This window comes from Vitis vinifera, chromosome 10 (assembly GCF_030704535.1).
Source record: "Vitis vinifera cultivar Pinot Noir 40024 chromosome 10, ASM3070453v1".
Taxonomy (NCBI): Eukaryota; Viridiplantae; Streptophyta; class Magnoliopsida; order Vitales; family Vitaceae; genus Vitis; species Vitis vinifera.
In genome coordinates, this window is record NC_081814.1 from 9025055 (window position 1) to 9045680 (window position 20626).

Genomic DNA, 20626 nt, shown 5'->3' on the forward strand with positions numbered 1-20626 from the left:
TTATCAAAGTCTTTTATATGCGCGATTGAACTAATTGGACAATGATAACCTCAACGACTAGTTTGGGTTTTCAAATCCTATTTAAATGCTCAAAATTTGTTATATTTTTTATGAAGAGTTGTAAATTACTTTTAAATATTATTCTGAGTCTTAAAACAACATTTATAGAGTGTATTTACTTTTCAAACTTACATTTTATATTAGTATACTATTCAACCTTAATTTATTTATATTCTCTTTGAGCAAATATTATAAATTAGAAATCTTTTTCTTCATGTTATGAAGGCACTTTAGAACCATAATTGAAATGGAAAATTTTGAAAACTTTATATTGAAAAGTTTTTTTGGAACCACAATCCAAAAGAGTTCTTTGAGTCCTATGTCCAATAAGATTGATTAAAACTATAACCAAATTGTAAAGCTCGAAGACTTAGGTTTAAAGTTTTTATTAATAGAAACATCGCTTGATTAAAAGCTTGAAGAGAGTGGATATAAGTTTGATTATGTCGAACCACTATAAAAAACCGATATTTACAATATTTATTCGATACCCTTTTATATAAATTATTATTCCATTATATTTGTTTTATAATTGCATATAATGTTGACCTACGTTTTCTAAATTTAAATTTACAAAAAGTAATATTCACTCTATTCGCCTCCTTTTACGATCATTGATATATTTCATAGTCCAAATAAAAGAGTCGGACTCCTTCCTATATTTTTCTCTTTTTTCTTTCTAATATATTCCTATTTCAAACCCCCTTTATATTATTTATGATAAACTAAATTACAAAATTTGAATTTTTTATTTTCACGTATTCTTACATTTCATTTCTTTATCTAGTATTAAGATTACGAATAGCAATTGAAAAGTATCAACTATCAAGAAAAAAAAATATTAATTTAATAATATGAAGAATGTAAAAATAATAAATATTACAAAAAGAACATATTTAAAAAAAATAGAGAAAATCTTAATATTTATTTATCTACCTCAATTTAAATATATAAAAAAAAACAAGCCTGTTAGGTAACTTCAGATTGTTAATTAGACCAACAAAGAGGAAAAACAATAATTATATAAATTATTTTCATTTTTTTAATACAAATAATTATCATAGGCCGGTTAGGTAACTATTTTCTATAACAATTATTAAAAATAGATTTTGACAATAGTTTTTAAAAACTATTTTATGAAATTTGTATAAAAATGTTTCGGTTTGAAAATCTAAAATATTTTTAATATATTTTAAAAATAATTTTTATATATAATATTTTATTTTTAATCATTTTACATATTTATATAATTATTTATTAAAACGGTTATATAAAAAAATAAATAAAAATAATATAAAACAATTAAAATAAAATATCTAAAAATACTTTATTTAAAACATATATATATATATATATATATTTGTCTTTTGTTCTAAAAAACAAAAGAAAAAAAAAGCCTATTTTTAAAAACAATTCCCGAACAAACTCGTATCTTTCACATTACTCTACAAAATCTGCACAATTTCTTGAAAACAAAACTGTGGATTTTTGGAAATTTCGCAAAAGATTCAAAGCTATTCTTTTAGAATTCAATACCATATTAATTATGTTACTTTTGTTTTTTGTGACCATTTTTCAAAATTTCAAGAGACATGAAAATTATTGAATACATAAGGTCGGTAGTGAGTATCCTATCTTTAGTATATACTCATTTTATTATTATTTTATATATTTTGAATAACGACATTTTCTACTAATTCACATACAATAGAAGTAGCCATCAACTTGATGGGCTATGCTTTGGAGTTAATATTCATTATTGATACCCACTTTAAGACATATACATTTATCTTTTGTACATCGCTCCATTTATGACTTGGGTTTTTGAATTCACGTCCCATTTTCAATTTTAGTTTGAAAGTAATATCCATTGAAAATGACTTCCCACAAATCAAAATCGATAGACTTTAAAAATCAAGTCCTTTTCTTTAATCCTATAAGAATAATAATTTTCGGAATACCAATTGTTAGGATTTTAGTTAATTCAACCTAAGGTAATCACTTTAAAGAGAGGTGAATATGGTATAGTTTTATTTTATAAATTTAAATTATGTAAGTACAATGAATAATTATATACAAATATACAAAAAATATAATAAAAAATAATTGCATATAAATTAAAAAATTTAGGGAAAAAATAAAGCAAACATAAGATATATAGTAGTTCGATCCAATCCCGGCCTACGTCAATTCTTCTCTAATTTCAATTTAAGGCTTTCAAATTTTACGATTGGATTGCCATGTTTTAATTGGCATTTACAAATATTTCAAGAGATATCTCACTCTTGAGTACCCAAATGATACCTTGCTCTTAGTGAACACTAAGCGACACATCACACCTGGTCTCCTCTTACAAAGGTTTAGAAGAAATGGTAAGGGATATTTTCAAAAAATCATAGTATAAAATTTAGGTTTAAATGATACAAGATAAATTGAGATTGAACGGTGTATACTAATGATATGCGAGTTTAAAACAAGGTATATTAAAAAACATTTTCCAAATGCTCAAATAATGTTCGTAAAATATTTAGAACTATTGTACTTTTTAAACAGAAAAGTTTGAAGTCTTTTTATGAGAGTTTATAGGTTAGATTAGCTATTAGACACAATTTAGGGTTATTCAATTGAACACCAATTCAACTAACTCACTAGTCTTAGCATTTAATGTTATAGTAAGTGATCGTTGGGTTGATCGGACCTTGTATGATCGAGGCTTAACTTCAACCATTGAATACACGCTACTATAAGAGATACCATGTACAAATGCATCTCAATCAATTGAGCCAATGGTTCAACTGGTTCCTCTATGTCTCAACCGGTTAAATTGTAAAGTGTCTAAAATATTTTGGTTTAGGGTTTGAAACATTTGATAACCAGCATTCAACTTCTTAAAACCTTTTAAACCAACATTAAAAAACATTTGACACAATGGTTTAAATGAAAATACAAAATTATCAAATTAAATAAGATTTTAAAGCAATATCAAATTAAATAATTTTGGGTGCATAAATAAAAATAAGATGTATAATCCTAACATATCAATTACCTTACAAAATGTTCTAAACAAAGTTTTGACACTTTTCAAGATTTCTTTTTTCTTTTTTTCTTTTTTTAATTGTCACTTTAAAAATCATTTTGTTTAATCATACTCAAGATAAAACATTAATTTCATATCTTGTTTTATTATCATTAAAATTGAGATTAACCAAATTTTGGTTTAATAATTTTTACATTTTCTATTATCATTCATAAAAACATGCAAATATATTTACAATATATATAGACTAGTACTTATACTTTTAGTTTAATTGTTTTATACATGTCAGATAAATATATATATATATTATAAAAATCAAGAAAAACATATAAATGGAGGGGTGTGAATATTAAACGATATTTCATTTCACAAAATTTTTATGGACTTCACAACAATTAGGCAAAAGTACGTAATCTCTACTACCATTATTATATTCATCTAACCCCTTTACTAAAAAAAAAATGTTTATGATAGAGGTGTTATTTATTTCCAATAAATAAATCTAAATATTGATGTATTTTTAAAATATTTATCAAAATAGTGTTTTTTTTACCACATTAGCATCCACACAATTTTTTTATCATTGACTAAAATGGTTACTAGTAAGTATGATTTTAACATTGAAAAAAAAAAGGAAAAATCATGTAATTATATACTAAAAAAAAAAAAGAATTTTTGAAAACTTTTATTTTTGACTTTCAAAACGCATGTTTAAAGAAAATAATTCCACCAACATATAATTCAATGGTGACATTACTAAAATTCCAAGATTGCCCTTCAACCCACTCCTCTAGCCAACTAACCCATTCATATATGTTTTTAACGTTACACGACAAGTCAAGAGAACTTATAGTGTTTATCAATTTTTTTTTTTAATTTTTAATTTTTAATTTTTATTATTATTTTTTTCATGTGAACCAAAGTAATTTTTCTTTTTTCTTTTTCCTTTATATTACTCTCAAGTCGCGTAGTCCTTGACTTTTTTTTTTTAATTTTTTTTATAATATATGGCCACAAGTTCTCTTCACAAAATCATTTCAATTTTATTTTTTCACTTTTTCATCTTTTAATATTTATTAATTTTAATTATTTATCAACCCTTTAAATACAACATAGTAATTAATGAAAATAAAGTAAATATAAACATAAAGATGTAACAAATAAATTTAGAGGTTTAGGACATTAAATTTTACATATTCGTACTAAATAAAATATTTATTTGTTTGATAAATCTTATCCTATAGATTAAATAAAATATTTTTATTGTATTATTTTATTATTTTAAAATTTTATATGAAAATCAAAATCAATGATGATGATTTTACTTTTTTGCTTATGATTCTCATTTGACAATGGTTTTTAACTTTTTTTTTTCTTGATTAAAATATTTAATTTTTTATTTATATAAAATAAAAACTTGACCAAGTTTATAACCTTTTTAATATTTAATTTATATAAAATAAAAAATTTGTTTTTCTCATTTATTGATTTCAATTATTTATGGACATTTTAAACACAAAATAATAATATATTATAAATAATTAACTATAAAAATTAATATAAAAATAAATAGATAATGAGCATATTAAAAGATTTATGACATAAGATTTTATATATTTATGATAAATAAGATATTTATTTATTTTATAAATCTTATTGTATATAGATTAAACAAAAAAAATTTATATTATTTTATTATTTATATTTTTTAAAATTTAAAATTTCATGTGAAAATCAAAATTAATGATCATAGCTTTAGTTTTTTGTTTATGGTTTTAACTTAATTGTGATTCTAACTTTTTTATTTAATTAAAATGTTTTAATTTGTTATTCATATAAAATAAAATTTTCCTTGAGTTCTAACATGATTTATGGCTCCAATTGGCACACAAGTTCCTTTAAAGTATAACCTCCACTTGAAGCTCTAAACAATCAAAATTTTACTTCAATGACATGGGTGCACTACGGAGATTTTCAAATAAGGATTGAATGCACTAAAGAGGAATATGTTAACTTTTAATGAGAAACAGGTTGGTAGGAAGTTAATAGTCAATGTTCTCTATCAAATAAATAAAGCAAGATTCTCTATTTATAGGTTTTTAGCATTGGACACTAAAGAGAACACCAATTGACCTCATTCAACCAAGCTTCAATTTGACCGGTTGATTAGTCATTGGACATTAATTGCATTGTAGGTGATTAGACCGGACCTCAACCGAGAAAAGTAGCTTATCAATTGGGAAGACAAAACTACTGGATGAGAGAGAAAATTTTAGTGTCCTTGACCCGTCCTTGACTAAGAAAATGTAACAAATCAATTAGTTCCCTAATTAGTTGAGTAGCCCTTAGGCCAATTTGCCTATTGTTGCTCGAAAACTTATATTTTTCAAATCATCTTTCTTCTAAAACTTAGATAAAGTCTTTTAAGTATTTTAGGAAGTTAAGTTTAAATCATTTTGCCTAAAGTTCAAGTAAGAATACTTAGGTTTTAATAAAATTTTAACTTTAATGTATAAATCGAATATGAATTGATGCATGATTTAATATGAAAATCCTAAGTGTACCAAAATATTCATTCTTAGGCTTGAACGCTCTTCATGCATGTTCACACTTGCACTCCTTTGAACCTTTGACAATTATCTTGAATTTACATTTAAATTTCTTAAATAAAAACTAAAACTCATCTTGATTTTTAGTCATTAATAAACTAATCATAATTTATTATCATCAAAACATGCTTAAAAGAACCCATGAGCTAACTTTTACATATGATAATAATTATTAAATAATAAATATTTTATTTAACATAAAAATATAAAATGTTATATCTTAAATCTCTAAATTTATTTATTATGTATTTAATTTTATATTTTCTTCTCATTATATATATTATTTTGTATTTAAATAGTATATAAATAATTAAAATCAATAAATATTAAAAGATGAAAAAGTGAAAAAAAAAAAAAAATTTCATAAGAGAACATGTAGCCAACATATTAAACAAGAAAAGATCAAAAGTGGCGAGGAAAAAAAAACTCATGATTGATTTTACATGGTGAAACTAAAAAACAAACAAACTTATGTTTGATCTAAGAAAAAGGTGAGTTACATGACAATCTTGAAATTTTAATAATATTATTATTAGAGTTCACTTGTTACATAAATAAATATTTTATTTAATATAAATATATAAAATATTATATTATAAATAATCTAAATTTGTTTATTATATATTTAATTTTATATTTTTTTTCTCATTATATATAAATATATATATTATTGTATTTAAAGAGTTTATAAATAATTAAAATCTATAAATATTAAAAGATGAAAAAGTAAAATAAATAAATAAGATTTCACGTAAGAATGTGTAGCCAACATATTTAAAAAGAAAAGGTGAAAAGGGGGTGTCACTCAAAGGTAATTGGAAAGAGAAGGAAAAAAAAAAAGAAAAAAAAAAAATCATGTGACATGATTGACTAAAAAAGAAAAGGTGAAAAGGGTTGTCGCTCAAAGCTAATAGGAAAGAGAAGGATAATAAATAAATAAATAAATAAAATTATGTGACATGATTGATTTTACGTGTGAAACTTAAAAAAGGGAACAAACTTATTAATCAACTTCCATGACTTATAAAGTTAAAAAAAATAAATAAATAAAGAAAAATGATTGGGGAAGGGGGTGAGTTAGTGGAGGGCAAATTTGAAATTTAAGTAATATTATTATTGAAATTATTTTTATAAATTTTTTTCAAACTTATTTTATTATATAAATATTAAATAATTTTAAAATATATAAACTTTTAATTAATTTTAATTATATTTATGGTAAAAACAAACATAAAAAACTATTTTTCTTTTATATATTTTTTCTTTCCTGAACCAAAGCGAATATGAAAGGCAGAAGCATCATTGATGTTCTAGAAATGCATCTAGATTTGAATATTTTTTTTTTTAAGAAAAGGCAATTCCTTTTGTGAGAAGCTCAACAAGGAGAGTCAGGACAAAAGTCCAAAACAAGGATAAAGTCCTTTTGAAGAAATCCGTAATCAACTCATGCCTGCTATAATAATTATACATGGCTGTGATGGGTGTGATGACCAGATTGTTTTTCCAATTTACTATTATTATTTTTAATTATTTATGTCGCCTTCTGGAAATCAAGATATTATTGCAATACCCAGAATACCACCAACTGTTAGCAACCAAGAAAAATAATACATAAGTTAATGATGTTAATGTTCAAAATGACAAAAACAGTAGGAGGAGGAAAGTAGGTGTAAGCTGCTTTCAGGAACAGTGTGTTCACTAGTCTTTTTCAAATCTGAACCACCCATCACATGAAAGATTGCGGAGGAAAAACTTTAGATTCTCATCCATTGGTTGATCAAATCAGATGGGTGTTTATTTATTTGCTGGGGATTGTAGGAATGGGTAGATATGGTGGGATGCAGAGGATGAAATGAACTGAAAAGGACAATATGTATATTGAATTAATTGATAAAGGACGTGGATGATGGCGGACCAGTGTGTGTCCCAAACATGTGTTTTAAAACACTTGCGAGATGTCCCACTTGGAGTTTATCCCCATCTGCTGAAATTCTACACCATTGGATTTGGAGATTTTCCAACACCTCACTGAGGAAAAAAAAAATATCCACAAAAAATCTGCGAAAATTGTGCCCAAAAAAGAGTATTTAGCGGTCCATTTTGTAAAGAAAAGGTGTATAAGAGCTGTCATGAATGCAAGGACATAGTTTTGAGTCTTGTGACTTGAGAGAGAGGGAGAGAGAGGACTGGTGCGGGTGTTTGGTGATCAGGGAAGCTGATATAACTGGAGGAAACTTCCATTTTCAACTGGGTTTGTCATGTCTTCTGTGTATTCAGTATGCTGTGATGCAGCTGGAATTGCTGGTACCTTTCTTGATCTTGGTTTTCTGGTTTTCTTGAATGTCGATTAAAGCAAACCCATGATTTATTTTCTTTCTTGGCAATCTCTTCTATGTAAAATGAATAGGTTTAGGTACATTTTTAAATCTGTGAAGCTTCAATTTTGGGTTTCTTTCTTTCTTTTTCCTTCAATATGTTTGGCATGTAGAAAAACTAGGAAAAATATATTCTTGGGATTCGCAGATATCCATGGAATATTCCTAATGGGTGTCTAATTAATTTTTCCTTTTTGCTGGATTATTGACCTGTCGAGAAAAATGGCGGGGTGGGGGTGGATGGTGGGGTTAGCTCATTTGCTCTGTTTGGTTGCGGAGAAAATTGCAGGAAAATGGAAGAAAGTTAGGTCTCACGTGTTGCACATGGGGCATATGATCCCTCTTGGGTGAAAATGTGTGATGTTGTTAAGCATGTATGGAGCCAAACAATGGTTGAAATCTTCCATTTTGTGTCTCATACATACATGTCCAAATCACTGACAGTTTCCAAGCTTTCTTTCTTCTCACAGTTTTCTCCGGAACCAACCATGTTATTTAATAATTTATCTAATGAAGGATTAAGAAGTCGATACTCTGAATGCCTAGGCATATGCTAGAAAAAAAAGGCACTTCTGATATGTATAAGGTCTGTTTTGTAAGGGGTTGATTGGGGGTATGTTGAATTTCAATTGATTAATTGAAAATTAGGCTATTACCAATTATTAGAATCATTGTCACAAACTGACAATAAAATTTGAATTCATTTTAATTCACACAATCTTAAAACTAAAGCCTATATCAACTGAAGTGATGGCTCTCAAATTTCAGTAGTGGTCCCAACTCTTATGATGGATTTATTCCTTCATAAGCTATGTTATGCTCAAAGGGTCCTTTAATGTCCATGGGGCAATCAAATATTCCTTGAGGTGGCAATTGAATTTACTTCTTAGTGGATTGGTTAGGGTTGCTAGGGCTCGGAAATACTCATATACTGCTTTCATGGTTTACAGGGAATCTATCTGCTTTTGTATTGTTCGTGTCGCCCATGTAAGTTGCTTAGAGATCTTTTTGTTCGAAATGAAAGGAAAGAGGATGACTCCACACTTATTAATGAGACTAATTTGTAAATCCTATTGCAGACCTACATTTAGGAGAATCATTCGAAATGGATCGACAGAACAGTTCTCGGGGTTGCCTTATATATATGCCCTCTTGAACTGCTTGATATGCCTCTGGTATGGGATGCCCCTTGTATCACCTGGTATCATATTGGTTGCTACAGTGAATTCAGTTGGAGCAATTTTTCAATTAATCTACATAGGCATCTTCATTACATTTGCTGAAAAAGCAAAAAAGGTGCTTCTATTTTCTAACTTTAGTTGCATTTCTCATTGCAATGTGATCCTTAACTCCTGTGTGAATGATTAAGCATTATTATTCATTGCCCCTGGATGTTGCTTCCAGATGAAAATGTCGGGATTATTGACAGCAATTTTTGGCATATATGCTATCATAGTTTTTGCAAGCATGAAGCTTTTTGACCCTCATGCACGGCAATTGTTCGTTGGATATTTGAGTGTTGCATCCCTTATATCAATGTTTGCTTCTCCTCTATTCATCATTGTAAGTTCATATGAGATTTTGGCTATCCTTGATTTGATTTTGAGATTCTATGTTTTATTCTCGTATTTACATGTTTATAATAATATTTTTGTGTTAGAATTTGGTGATTCGAACAAGGAGCGTTGAATACATGCCATTTTATCTGTCCCTGTCAACCTTTTTGATGAGCCTTTCCTTCTTCACATATGGAATGTTCAAGCATGATCCTTTCATTTATGTAAGTAACTAGTCCTATGATTCGAGGTTTGAATTAGTCTATTCACTTAGATGTGAATCATATGATTTGAAGTTTTTCCACCGAGTTATCTGATATATTGATATGGATAAATTTATTCTAAACAATTAACTAATTTAGGGTTTTAGCAAAGTAATTATGGTGTTAAAGGCAACATATAAACTGCTTCAATTCCCATAAGAAGTCCAAACGCCCCCTTAGCTTAATTTTATATGATAAATATTTCACTTTCTTTTATCCAGGTCCCAAATGGAATTGGAACCATACTTGGGGTTGTACAATTGGTGTTGTACGCCTATTATAGCAGAACATCCACAGAAGACTTGGGATTAAGAGAGTCCTTCATAGAGTCGTATGCCTGATTCAACAAATTGGCTGTTGAAAAGCTGCATTTTAATTCTCTTCATGGAGAAGTTGGCTATTAGAATATCGGTTTCATAAGGGAAATTAATTGTGTGAGTACCCTGTCACTCAAATTATTCGATTTGTTCCATTGCTGAGCCTCTTTGCCGCTTTCTATTTTTGCCTAAGCTTTGAGTTGAGAAAAATGGTGAAGCCAACATTATGTGTAAAATTGTCTGCTAGAGTAGTAGAAGGCACTGAAAAGACTTGCAGGATTGGCTGGTTGGCTGTTGTCAATGTGCCATCCCTATGAAGATGGAACACAGATTCTTGATTACATGATGTAAGAGCTGAGTTTGAGGCATTCAGTTGTGGTAGAAATGTGCTATTCATTTCATCCTTCTTTGTGATTCTTCTGATTTATATCATCAAAGAATAATTCAACTCAGAAGGGCCTTATTTGTGTTGGAAATCGTTGTATTCTCTTCTACTTTTGAGATCAATCGTATTCTTCTTTCTGGCTTTTTGGTTGTGTAGCAGAGCCAACTCCATAGAAAAATGACCTGATTGTTGCTATGTTGATTTGCTGCTTCCTAAATTGCCTGTTCCGTTAATGTATTCTTCTTTGTGCTTTTCCTCTTGTTACCCGCTGCTGTTGTTGAGTTGCTTTCAGATTGGTATGCATTTATTTTCCTTTTGAAGGTGTTTTACCAAATTGAAATTATCCCTAAAAGCTACCTTTAAATTGTTACAAACTGTTCCTAAAAATTGTTTTCAAAAAACTATTTTTTAGAATTGTTTTCAAAAGCGTTTTAAATTTATGTTTGGTTTTTGGGAAATGGTAAGAAAAGAAAATAAAAGAAAAGAAAAAACTAGTAAGGAAACTTATTTTCTTTACAATGAAAAATATAAAAGAAAATAAGTTATAATTCAAATTATTTATAAATTTATTTATTTTTTATATAAAAAAGTTAAACGTGAAGTAGTATAGATATTTTTTTTATCTTTTATTTCTTTCTATCTTTTCTTTGCATTGCATTTTCTCTTAGATTTTCCAAGAGTTAGACATAGGTTAGGGTTTGTGGTTATCATTATAGCCCAATCTTTTATTTGAATGTACCCAAATCCATCATTTGTGGTTTCCTTTCAAAAATGGGAGGAATTGGAAAATATGGTTGACTCATAAGATATGAATATCAATATTTTAGGATTTTATATCTCATCAAAATATATATATATATATATATATATATATATATATATATATATATATATATATATAATTTTTAATGGGATATGATATATTTGGATATTAAATTCATTAGAGATGATATTTAAAGATAATATATTGAATGAGATATGTTATGTTATAATTATATTTAGTCTGAATAAAAAAATAAAATAAAATATATATTATTTTTTAATATTTGAAATAAAAATTATATTGTATTATAATATTTTCTATTTTTTTAAAATGAAAATTTTCTTACATTTATTGATATTCATGATTAAAATATTTAAACTTTATAAATAAAAAATTCTATATTATATTATTCAATATATGAAAATAATTTATATATATATATATATATAATTCATATATTAATATTATTTTATAGATATTGTTAGTTCTTTTTAATGGTAAATTTAATTTTATAATAAGAAAATTATTTTTCAAATTAAGTAATATAAAAAATAAAAATTTATAAAAATAAATAAATTTATGATGTTGGACATATATATATTATACATCTTAACTTTGGATTAATATTTCATATGTAGAACGAATATAAAAAAAAAAATTGTGGATTCATTACTTATCTTATTCAATATTTGATTAAACATAGATTAAGAGTGTGTTTAAAAATTTTAATATTTATTATTTAATAATTTAAGTCAATTTTAAGTTAAATTATACTTAAATTGTTAATTTAAAACATATTATTTAATTATTAATTTAAATGTTAAAATTGTTTGATAGAACTAACTTAAAACATATTTTAAATTATCAAATTGATATATTTATTATCGGAAATCATAATTAGGACACAAGAAGTTGAGTACTAATGGAGTAATAAAGGAGATTATAGAGGTAATTATGACAAATGAAAGTAAAAAGTTAAAATAAAATGAACTTTTAAGAATAAGTTAATTATTTTTACTTATTACTTAAAGTTACTTTATTAATTTAAGTTATATCATTAAGTTATTTTATCAAACATATTTAATTTACTTAATAAAAATTAAGTTATTAAGTCGTTTTGAATTATTAAATTGGTTTATCAAACACTTGTTACGATGGATAACTTGTTTTATTCAATCAATCATAGAAAAATGGGATAAGTAATAATATCTCATCTTATGTTATAATTCAATTAACCGGATATAGTTATAATGGTTTCTCGTATGTATAGAAATAAATATACAATTTGAAAATATCTTTCCATTTTGTAAAATAATAAAAAATAACATATGTAATTTTCTAGTTAGTTTAAGGATTAAAGGAATTTTTTTTTTCTTCCTGAAGGGGGCAATTTTTCTATGATTTAAAGTTATTTAATTTTAAAATATATATTTTGATAGATAAAAAATTGATTAATTTTGAGAAATAACTTTATTATATTATATAATATTATCAATTGGAAAATTATTTAGAGTATGTTTGGTAGTAATTGTATGAAATGTTTTTAATATTTATAATACTTGAAATTTTTTATTATTTAAGTATTAAAAATATTAGAAAAGTTTTTTAAAATCGCTCTAAAACGAACTCTTAATAAATGTTTTTTACCGTGATTTTAGAAAAGGTGTATAATCTTTCTAATATTTAAAAAATAATAATTTTAAAGTATTATAAATAATGGAAACACTTTATAGAATCACTGTCAAACACACTTTTAGAGTATGTTTGAGAGTGATTATAGAAAACGTTTTTAATATTTATAATATTTGAATGATAAATTTTTTTAAGTATTATAAATATTAAAAGCGCTTCCTAAAATCACTATGTAATAGGTTTTTAGAGTGCGTTTGAGAGTGATTTTAAAAAGTGTTTATAGTATTTATAACATTCGAATGATATAAATTTTAAAGTATTAAAAATATTAAAAATGTTTTCTAAAATCACTACCAGCTCTTAGAGTCCATTTGGTAGTAATTCAAATAAGCGCTTGTAATATTTTTAACACTTAAATTTTTTTATCTTTTAAGTGTTAGAAACGCTATAACCCATTTTCACAATCACTGTCAAACACACTTTTAGAATGCGTTTGTTAATAAATTTAGAAAGTATTTTTAACATTTTTAAATTCTTGAAACATAAAAATTTTTAAGAGTTTGTTTGGTAGTAAATTTAGAAAACGCTTTTAATATTTTTAATATTTAAAATTTTTTATCATTTAAGTATTAAAAATATTATAAACGCTTTCTATAATCACTTCTAAATGTTAAAAAGGATAAAAATATTTTGTAAAATTATTGCCAAACATATTTTTATAGTTTTATTATTTAAAAAATCAACACAAGATAAAAGAAATAGAAATAACATTAAAATAAGAGTAAAGGAATCATAACCTCACGTGGAAAAAAATAATTTAAGTTTAGTAAGATTTGACTTTCATAAATGTAAGTTTTTTATTTTTATTTTCCATTCTCATTACATGGCCCAAAACAACAGCCCATCCATCTACTTTGGATTGGGCTGACAGTCTGGCCACTATGCGAAAGTTAGCTCGAGGCTCAACGCTCTAGACCCAAGAGAGTCGAGACTCACAGAAATATACAGAGTTTCTCTCTTTCTCTCTCGCGGCTGGAGAATTCTCACGAGAGGCTTTGCAGAGGTCCGTCGGATTCTCCTTTCTCTTCCAATACTGATATATATACACAAATATATATATATTTTTTTAAATTTTGCTCTCTGTTTGGTCGCTGAGAAAGCGCAGGGAAAGTGAAAGAAAACTAAAAGCCTGAACTTTGCTAAGCCAATTAGTTGTATCAGGATTAGTTCGCCGGAGTTTTCTGTTTTATCGGGTTCTAAGTGGTTAACGATTAATTGATTTTCAATTTTGGTTTATTTTATCCTCCCATATTTTTCTTGCCAATCAAACAGAGCTTTTTCCTCTTCTTCTTCTTCCTTTTTTCTTTTACGTTGGGTTGCTGGATAAACGGACGAGAAATAAAACAAAAGTAAAGGGAAGAGAGAATTTTGTGTCTTATGCTTTCAGTTTTTTCGGTTTCCAAAACACGAGATACTCGAGCTTTGGTCACTCAGGTCTACAGAAAGTAAGATCGAAAATTTTAACCTTTTCATTTCCCAGCCAACCAAGAGGAACATTAGGGTTTAATTGTTCTCCTGATTTTGGCAACATTTAATTGATTATAGATGGTTTTGTTGGATGTAAGAGAAAAACCCTAATCGATTGTCTCCGAAATCCGAATTATTGCAGCAAATATGTCTGGAAGAAATCGCGGGCCTCCGATGCCAATCAAGGGTGGTTTGCATGAACCTCCGTTCCGCGGCAGGGGCCTTGGTCCAATGCCCCATCCCGCACTCCTCGATGAACCTCAATTTGGGCGTGGAGCAGGTGGTCCTCGTCCTGGCACCCTGATCCCTCATCCGGCAGCAATATTTGAGGACCGCCTTGCCCTGCAGCACCAAGACATCCAAGCCCTTCTGATTGATAATCAGAGGCTTGCTGCAACGCATGTTGCACTAAAGCAAGAAGTGGAGGCTGCCCAGCATGAGATAAAGCGAATGGCTCATGTTGCTGCTTCTGCTCAGACTGAGATGGATTTACAGTTGAGGGAAGCTTTTGAGAAAGTGATGAAATTGGAAGCAGATCTTCGGGCCTCAGATGCCATGAGGGCAGAGGTAATGCAGGTTCGGGCAGATATTCAACAGCTGACTGCAGCACGGCAAGAGTTGACCAGCCAGGCTGAAGGACTGAGTCAGGATTTGAATAGAGCTAATTTGGATTTACAGCAGGTACCTTTGCTGAAGGGGGAGATTGAGGGCATGAGGCAAGAGTTGCAGCGGGCGAGGTTAGTGGGGTGCTACTTAAATCTTGTATTCGTTTGTTGGTTAATGGAACTTTTATGTGGTAATTGATTGTATGCAGGGCTGCCATTGAGTATGAAAAGAAAGGGTATGCTGAAAATTATGAGCATGGTCAGGCAATGGAGAAGAATCTGATAGCAATGGCTCGTGAAATGGAAAAGTTGCGTGCGGAGTTGGCTAATGCTGAAAAGCGAGCACGTGCCGCTGCTGCTGTTGGGAATCAGAGTACATTTTCCATTTGGCTAAATATTAAAAAATTGATCTGAAGTTAAGAATTTCTAATAAACTTTTGTTGGATGCGAGTTTGGATTTCGGGAGGTTGTGGGTTGTGTGAAAAGGAGTTGGAGAATCTATTTTTATTTTTTCTTCTTTTTTCTTTGAGCATGGAAAATGTTTTAGGTTTAGCTCTAATTACCTAGTGCCAGGTATCTCGGTTCACCATTAGGTGCCGTTCAGACTGAGGTTTTCGGAATCTTGCTCTGACTCATTTGATAAGAAGGTTCCAAAATTTCAGGGCATAATGAAATACCTTTAGCCCAAATGTCCTAAGGATTAATTTTGGTTAAGACTGGTAGAGGAGTTTCAGTGAAAAAATGGGGATGTTACCAGTTTGCCATGATGGGGGTAGTAATACTAAAGGTAAGCTTTTTAACCTATCAAAAAAAAAAAAAAAAATCAAAGGTAAGCTTTTTAATGTAATGTGGATATTATGGTGTTTCCACATGGATGTGATGAGATAATAGGATAACTTTCGCAGAATTGTAGAAAATGTCTTATGTTTTTAGGCTAACTTAGATCAGTTTAGGCAGATTCTGATGAAATGCATCAAGCTCAGGGAGAAATCTAAACTTGGATTTTTAATATAGGGTTATTGTTCAGAAATAACTTTTTTTTTTTTTGATAAGTAAAGAGAAGTAAAATATATTAAAAAGAGGGTTGTTCAGAAAGAACTTACCATAGACAAGATCAATTATGGCTGCAGAATGCTGTAGAGAAAGGGTGGAATGGTCCTGTTTTTATTTTGGTCAACTAGGATTAGGATGATTAAAAACAATGTAGGAACATTTGGGTCACAGCCCCTTCTCTCATCCTCCATTGTAATCGTATTTAATTTATGGTTCGATTTTCTACTATAATTTCAGCCAGATTTCCTGTGTTTAGTTTTAGTGTCTGCCATTTGGACTGCTTCCATATAGACATGAATAAAGCTAATGTGATTGAAGATTGCTGTCATGTGTTTTCTACCTTGGACATTTGGGTGGATTGGGTGTTAGATGCCTTTCTACACTCAGTAGGGTCCTTTTGTGCAAATGGAGTTGGCGTTATGTGGTTGAAAGGGGGGCTCTTTGGGAGCAAGTTATTGGTAGGAAGTTTGGGGTGGAAGAAGGGGGGTGGATAGTACTCAAGCAGTTAGGGAGGAAAATTTTGAAGGAAGGATTTTTATGGAGTAATAACATTGGGTTCTCAATGGGTAATGGGAAAAAAGTGAGATTCTGGAAGGATAAGTGGTGTGGTGATGTTGCTTTGTGCGATTCTTTCCCTTTTTTGTATGCTTTGGTGGACTCTAAATAGGTATGGGTGGCGGAGGTATGGGATTCATCGAGTGAGGTAAGGGGATGAAATCCTTGTTTTTTCAAGACCTTTTAATGATTGGGAGGTGGATTTGGTGGAGCAATTCCTTTCATCAATTCAAGGAAAGAGGGTGTTTGTGGATTTGGAGGATAGGATGCTATGGAAAGAGACTAAAAGTGGGGAGTTTTCTATTAAGTCTCTTTATGGCGCTTTGGATGCAAGGAATGCAACCCCTTTTTTGTGGAACATCATATGGAACCCTTGTGTGCCTTCCAAAGTGGGTTTTTTTGCTTGAGAAGCATCCTAGGTAAGGTCTTAACATTGGATCAATTAAAAAAGAGGGGGTGGACTCTAGCCAATTGATGTTTCCTTTGCTTTGTTGAAGAAGAGTCTATAGACCACATCCTAATTCATTGCTCCAAGGCTAAGGTTTTGTGGGAGTCAATTTTTGCTCTTTTTGGGGTGACGTGGGTTATTCCTTCGTCAATTAAAGAGACTCTTCTTGGTTGGAATGATTCCTTTGTGGGCAAGAAGTGTCAAAAGGTGTGGAAGGCAGTCCCTTTATGTCTCTTTTGGATGGTTTGGAAGGAAAGAAACAAGATTGCTTTCAAAAAATGGGGAATTTTCGGTTCTAAGATTGAAAAATTCTTTTGTTTGTAATTATTGGTCTTGGGCTAAGTTGTTCATAGATGTAGGTCCATTATCATTGATTGGTTAGGTTCTAAATGAGTGTGGGTAAGTTTTTGTAACCTTTCTTCTTCTTGGCTTTTGCCTTGAGGCACCTCTTGTATACTCCCTGTATGCTTTAGGCTGTTGTTTGGGCACCCGTTTCTCTTTATATATAATATACTTTTCTCTTTTACTTATGAAAAAAATATTGGAAAAGATTTAGAGAGAATTTTTGTGGGGTAATCATGTAAAGGGACGAAAAATGTATTTGGTGAATTGGGTCATGGTATGCAAGGGCAAAGAATTAGAAAGGTGGATTCTTTGAATGAGGTGTTGCTTGGAAAATAGTTGTGGAGATATGCTCATGAGTGTATTTTGTGGAGAAGGATCATTTTGGAAAGTTTGGAGAGTTGGAAGGGTGATAGTGCACTCAAGAAGTGAGAAAGGATTTCGATGTGGAATTGTTGAACCATTGTGGTTAGGAATAGGAGAAGAACTAAATTCTAGTTATATAAATGGGTAGAGAAGCGATCTTGAAAGAGAGTTTCTCTATGCTGTTCAGCCTAGTCTCTCCCAAAAATGTTAGTGGCAAATTTATGGGACATGCATTTCTGAAGGCCTTTCATATTTGGGAGATGGAGGGGGTGGGACATTTTTTGGAGCTTATTAATGATGTTTACAAGCAGTTGAGGAGGAAAACTTCTCATGAAGGGAAGACAAAAAGTGGAGATTTTAGGTGTGATCTTTTTAAAATTCCTTATTTCTGTATGGGCTGAGGGCATGGAGGTTCACATGAAGATTTATTTTTCTTCTTTCGTCGGAGTTGATGTGCAGGGAGAGTTAACCATAGATCTTGTAATGATAAGAGGGTTGACATTGGTCAATGGGTGAAATCTTTATAAAGCTAGTGAAGAAACAAAAAATCACATCCTAATTCACTATAATAGTATCAGACAATTTTAAAGTATGTTGTGAACAATTTTTGGGCCATAGGTCTTCCCAAATTTAGTTACAGAACTCTTGTTAGGCTAGAAGGTTTGGAGTATGGAGAAGTGGCGGAGGGAGGTTTGGCGAGGGACTCCTGTTTACTTGTTATGGTGCATTTGAAGAGAATGTGATGACTGAACTTTTGATGAGGAAGAGCATTTAGATCAAAGTTTGAGGAAATTTTCATCAAGTCCCTTTAGGGTCCTGTGGGGAATGGATAATTGTACGTTTTGGACTTTATTGATAGTCTAAATTGTGGATGATATGACATGGCTTTGCTGTTTCTTGGTCAGGTGGTTTAGTTTTTTTATTTTATTTGGTGTCTCTTGGTATACCCCTTGTATACAATAGGGTGCACCCCCTTTTTGTTATGTTCCTTTTACTAGATTTTCTGTTTGCCTATATGTATATATATAATTTTTCCAGGACATGAAATATGATCTCTTCGAGAAACCATTAAAAATAGCAACACTGGTTGTATTGTACTGTGGTGTATCCTATGTATCATGTTGTGTACTTTATATGATAAGATACACTTAAGACAAGATATGTAATAATGTTACATTTCATTTTACATAAAAAATTTATCAGTTATTTTAATTAGTTTCCTATATATATATCATATATATATTGAGGTTGCTGGTAAAGGTTTAATGACCAGAATCACCTGAGCCAGCAGTTAGGCTTGTATATATCCCAGTAATGAACTGAGAAAGGGCTAAACAGTTGTGTGGCTTATTTCTTTGCTGCATTAATATTCAGCAGGAAAGAAACTTTGGATCTGCTCAAGTTTTCATTTCATGTTTGTTTTATACTGTATTAATTTTAGCACAAATGCACACTTTAATCTTTGCTGCAACTGTGTTAACCTTATTGGCTTATGATGTTAGGGATTTAGTTCTTTCATTTCCCTTTCCTCTTGTAGTTTTAGTCATTTCTTTTTGCAGCTTTGAGGTTTACTTATTTACTGTGTTTTTGTTGGTGCAGTTTATGGCGGAAGTTATGGAAATCCCGAGACTGGATATGGAGGAAATCCTTATCCAGCTGGTTATGGCATGAATCCTGTAAGTACTTCTGCTTTATGTCTGTGTATATAGGATTAGTTTCTGTTTACAATTGCTCACCTATGGAATTGTTTTCTTTGCTTCAGGGACAAGGCAGTGCAGAAGGTGTTCCTCAATATGGACCTGGTCCTGGTTCGTGGGGCACATATGACATGCAGCGGGCTCATGGACACAGATAATTTTGGTGCATGCTATGCTAAGCTTTGGTTCCCTCTATAAGTTCACCTCCATAATGGTATCTTGCGATGGAGTTGCTAAATACGTGGATTCTTACTGTAGGTTGATGGCATATATGTCATTAGAACTATTTAACATTGATCATACGAGTGCTCACAGTAAAATATATGATTTTACCATATGATCAATGTAATGGTATTTTGACCTCGATTGGATGCTTTGTGATGTAACTGTTTAAATCCAGTATCTTATTATTTTATTTTATTTTATGCAGTATCTTGTGCTTCAGTTTATCTTACCTTTCTTCCTTTTTTTGGGAGGGACCTGAATAGCATAAAAAATTGATCTCCCAATGGAAAATATCAAAAAAGGACATGGACAGGTGCCACTGGTTTCAGCTACCTTTTATTTATATTACCTGTAATGACCAAATCAGTTGATTTGGCCTTCCCTCAAACTGATGGAAGTTTATTGCTGAGTGGTGTTAGTTGTCTGGTTTTACCTGTGTCGATGGTAGATGGTAGATGGTAGATGGACGGAAGGGTTACAAACATGACCATTAACCATGAGCTCCTGCCCATGCTTACAAACTAAAAGCATGATCAGTCAGGTTACACGGTGTGCATTTGGATCCCATTGTTTTGTACCAAGTTCCATCTCATTGCTTTCTACCTAGGTTCTATTATTTTGTACCTTCATCTCATTATTTGTATGATGTTCCAGTCTTTCTATTATATATACCTTCTTCCAATGACCTAGATTTTACCATTTTATTTATTTTTTATTTTAATAAAAACCAAAACATATGTATTAAATGAGAATCGAAACATGTGAAGGATGAAGAATCCCCCTCAAGTAAGCATGATCATAAGAACTAAGA

The 20626-nt window shown here is 29.8% G+C and overlaps 2 protein-coding genes across 2 annotated transcripts; both read left to right on the forward strand.

The window, feature by feature from the left end:
• The first annotated feature begins 7638 nt into the window (after positions 1–7638).
• On the forward strand, positions 7639–10819 carry LOC100262300 (bidirectional sugar transporter SWEET2a). The gene is made up of 6 exons (XM_002269448.5): positions 7639–8010; positions 9032–9068; positions 9161–9377; positions 9486–9644; positions 9742–9861; positions 10122–10819. Exons 1-6 carry the CDS (start codon positions 7965–7967, stop codon positions 10239–10241), a joined length of 699 nt encoding a protein of 232 aa, XP_002269484.1. The 5' UTR covers positions 7639–7964; the 3' UTR covers positions 10242–10819.
• Positions 10820–13913: 3094 nt separating this feature from the next.
• LOC100267569 (uncharacterized) lies at positions 13914–20015 on the forward strand. Its single transcript, XM_002267023.5, has 5 exons — positions 13914–14060; positions 14667–15261; positions 15339–15502; positions 19493–19569; positions 19656–20015. Exons 2-5 carry the CDS (start codon positions 14672–14674, stop codon positions 19746–19748), a joined length of 924 nt encoding a protein of 307 aa, XP_002267059.3. The 5' UTR covers positions 13914–14060; positions 14667–14671; the 3' UTR covers positions 19749–20015.
• The last annotated feature ends 611 nt before the right edge of the window (positions 20016–20626 follow it).

Excerpts from the sequence above, each read along its gene's own strand:
- LOC100262300 (XM_002269448.5), top strand. The coding sequence starts at position 7,965 with ATGTCTTCTGTGTATTCAGTATGCTGTGATGCAGCTGGAATTGCTG. Across the intron at positions 8,011-9,031 it reads TGATGCAGCTGGAATTGCTG|GGAATCTATCTGCTTTTGTA; the intron begins GTACCTTTCTTG and ends CATGGTTTACAG. Across the intron at positions 9,645-9,741 it reads CTTCTCCTCTATTCATCATT|AATTTGGTGATTCGAACAAG; the intron begins GTAAGTTCATAT and ends TTTTTGTGTTAG.
- LOC100267569 (XM_002267023.5), top strand. The coding sequence starts at position 14,672 with ATGTCTGGAAGAAATCGCGGGCCTCCGATGCCAATCAAGGGTGGTTTG. Across the intron at positions 15,503-19,492 it reads TGCTGCTGTTGGGAATCAGA|TTTATGGCGGAAGTTATGGA; the intron begins GTACATTTTCCA and ends TTGTTGGTGCAG. Across the intron at positions 19,570-19,655 it reads CTGGTTATGGCATGAATCCT|GGACAAGGCAGTGCAGAAGG; the intron begins GTAAGTACTTCT and ends TCTTTGCTTCAG.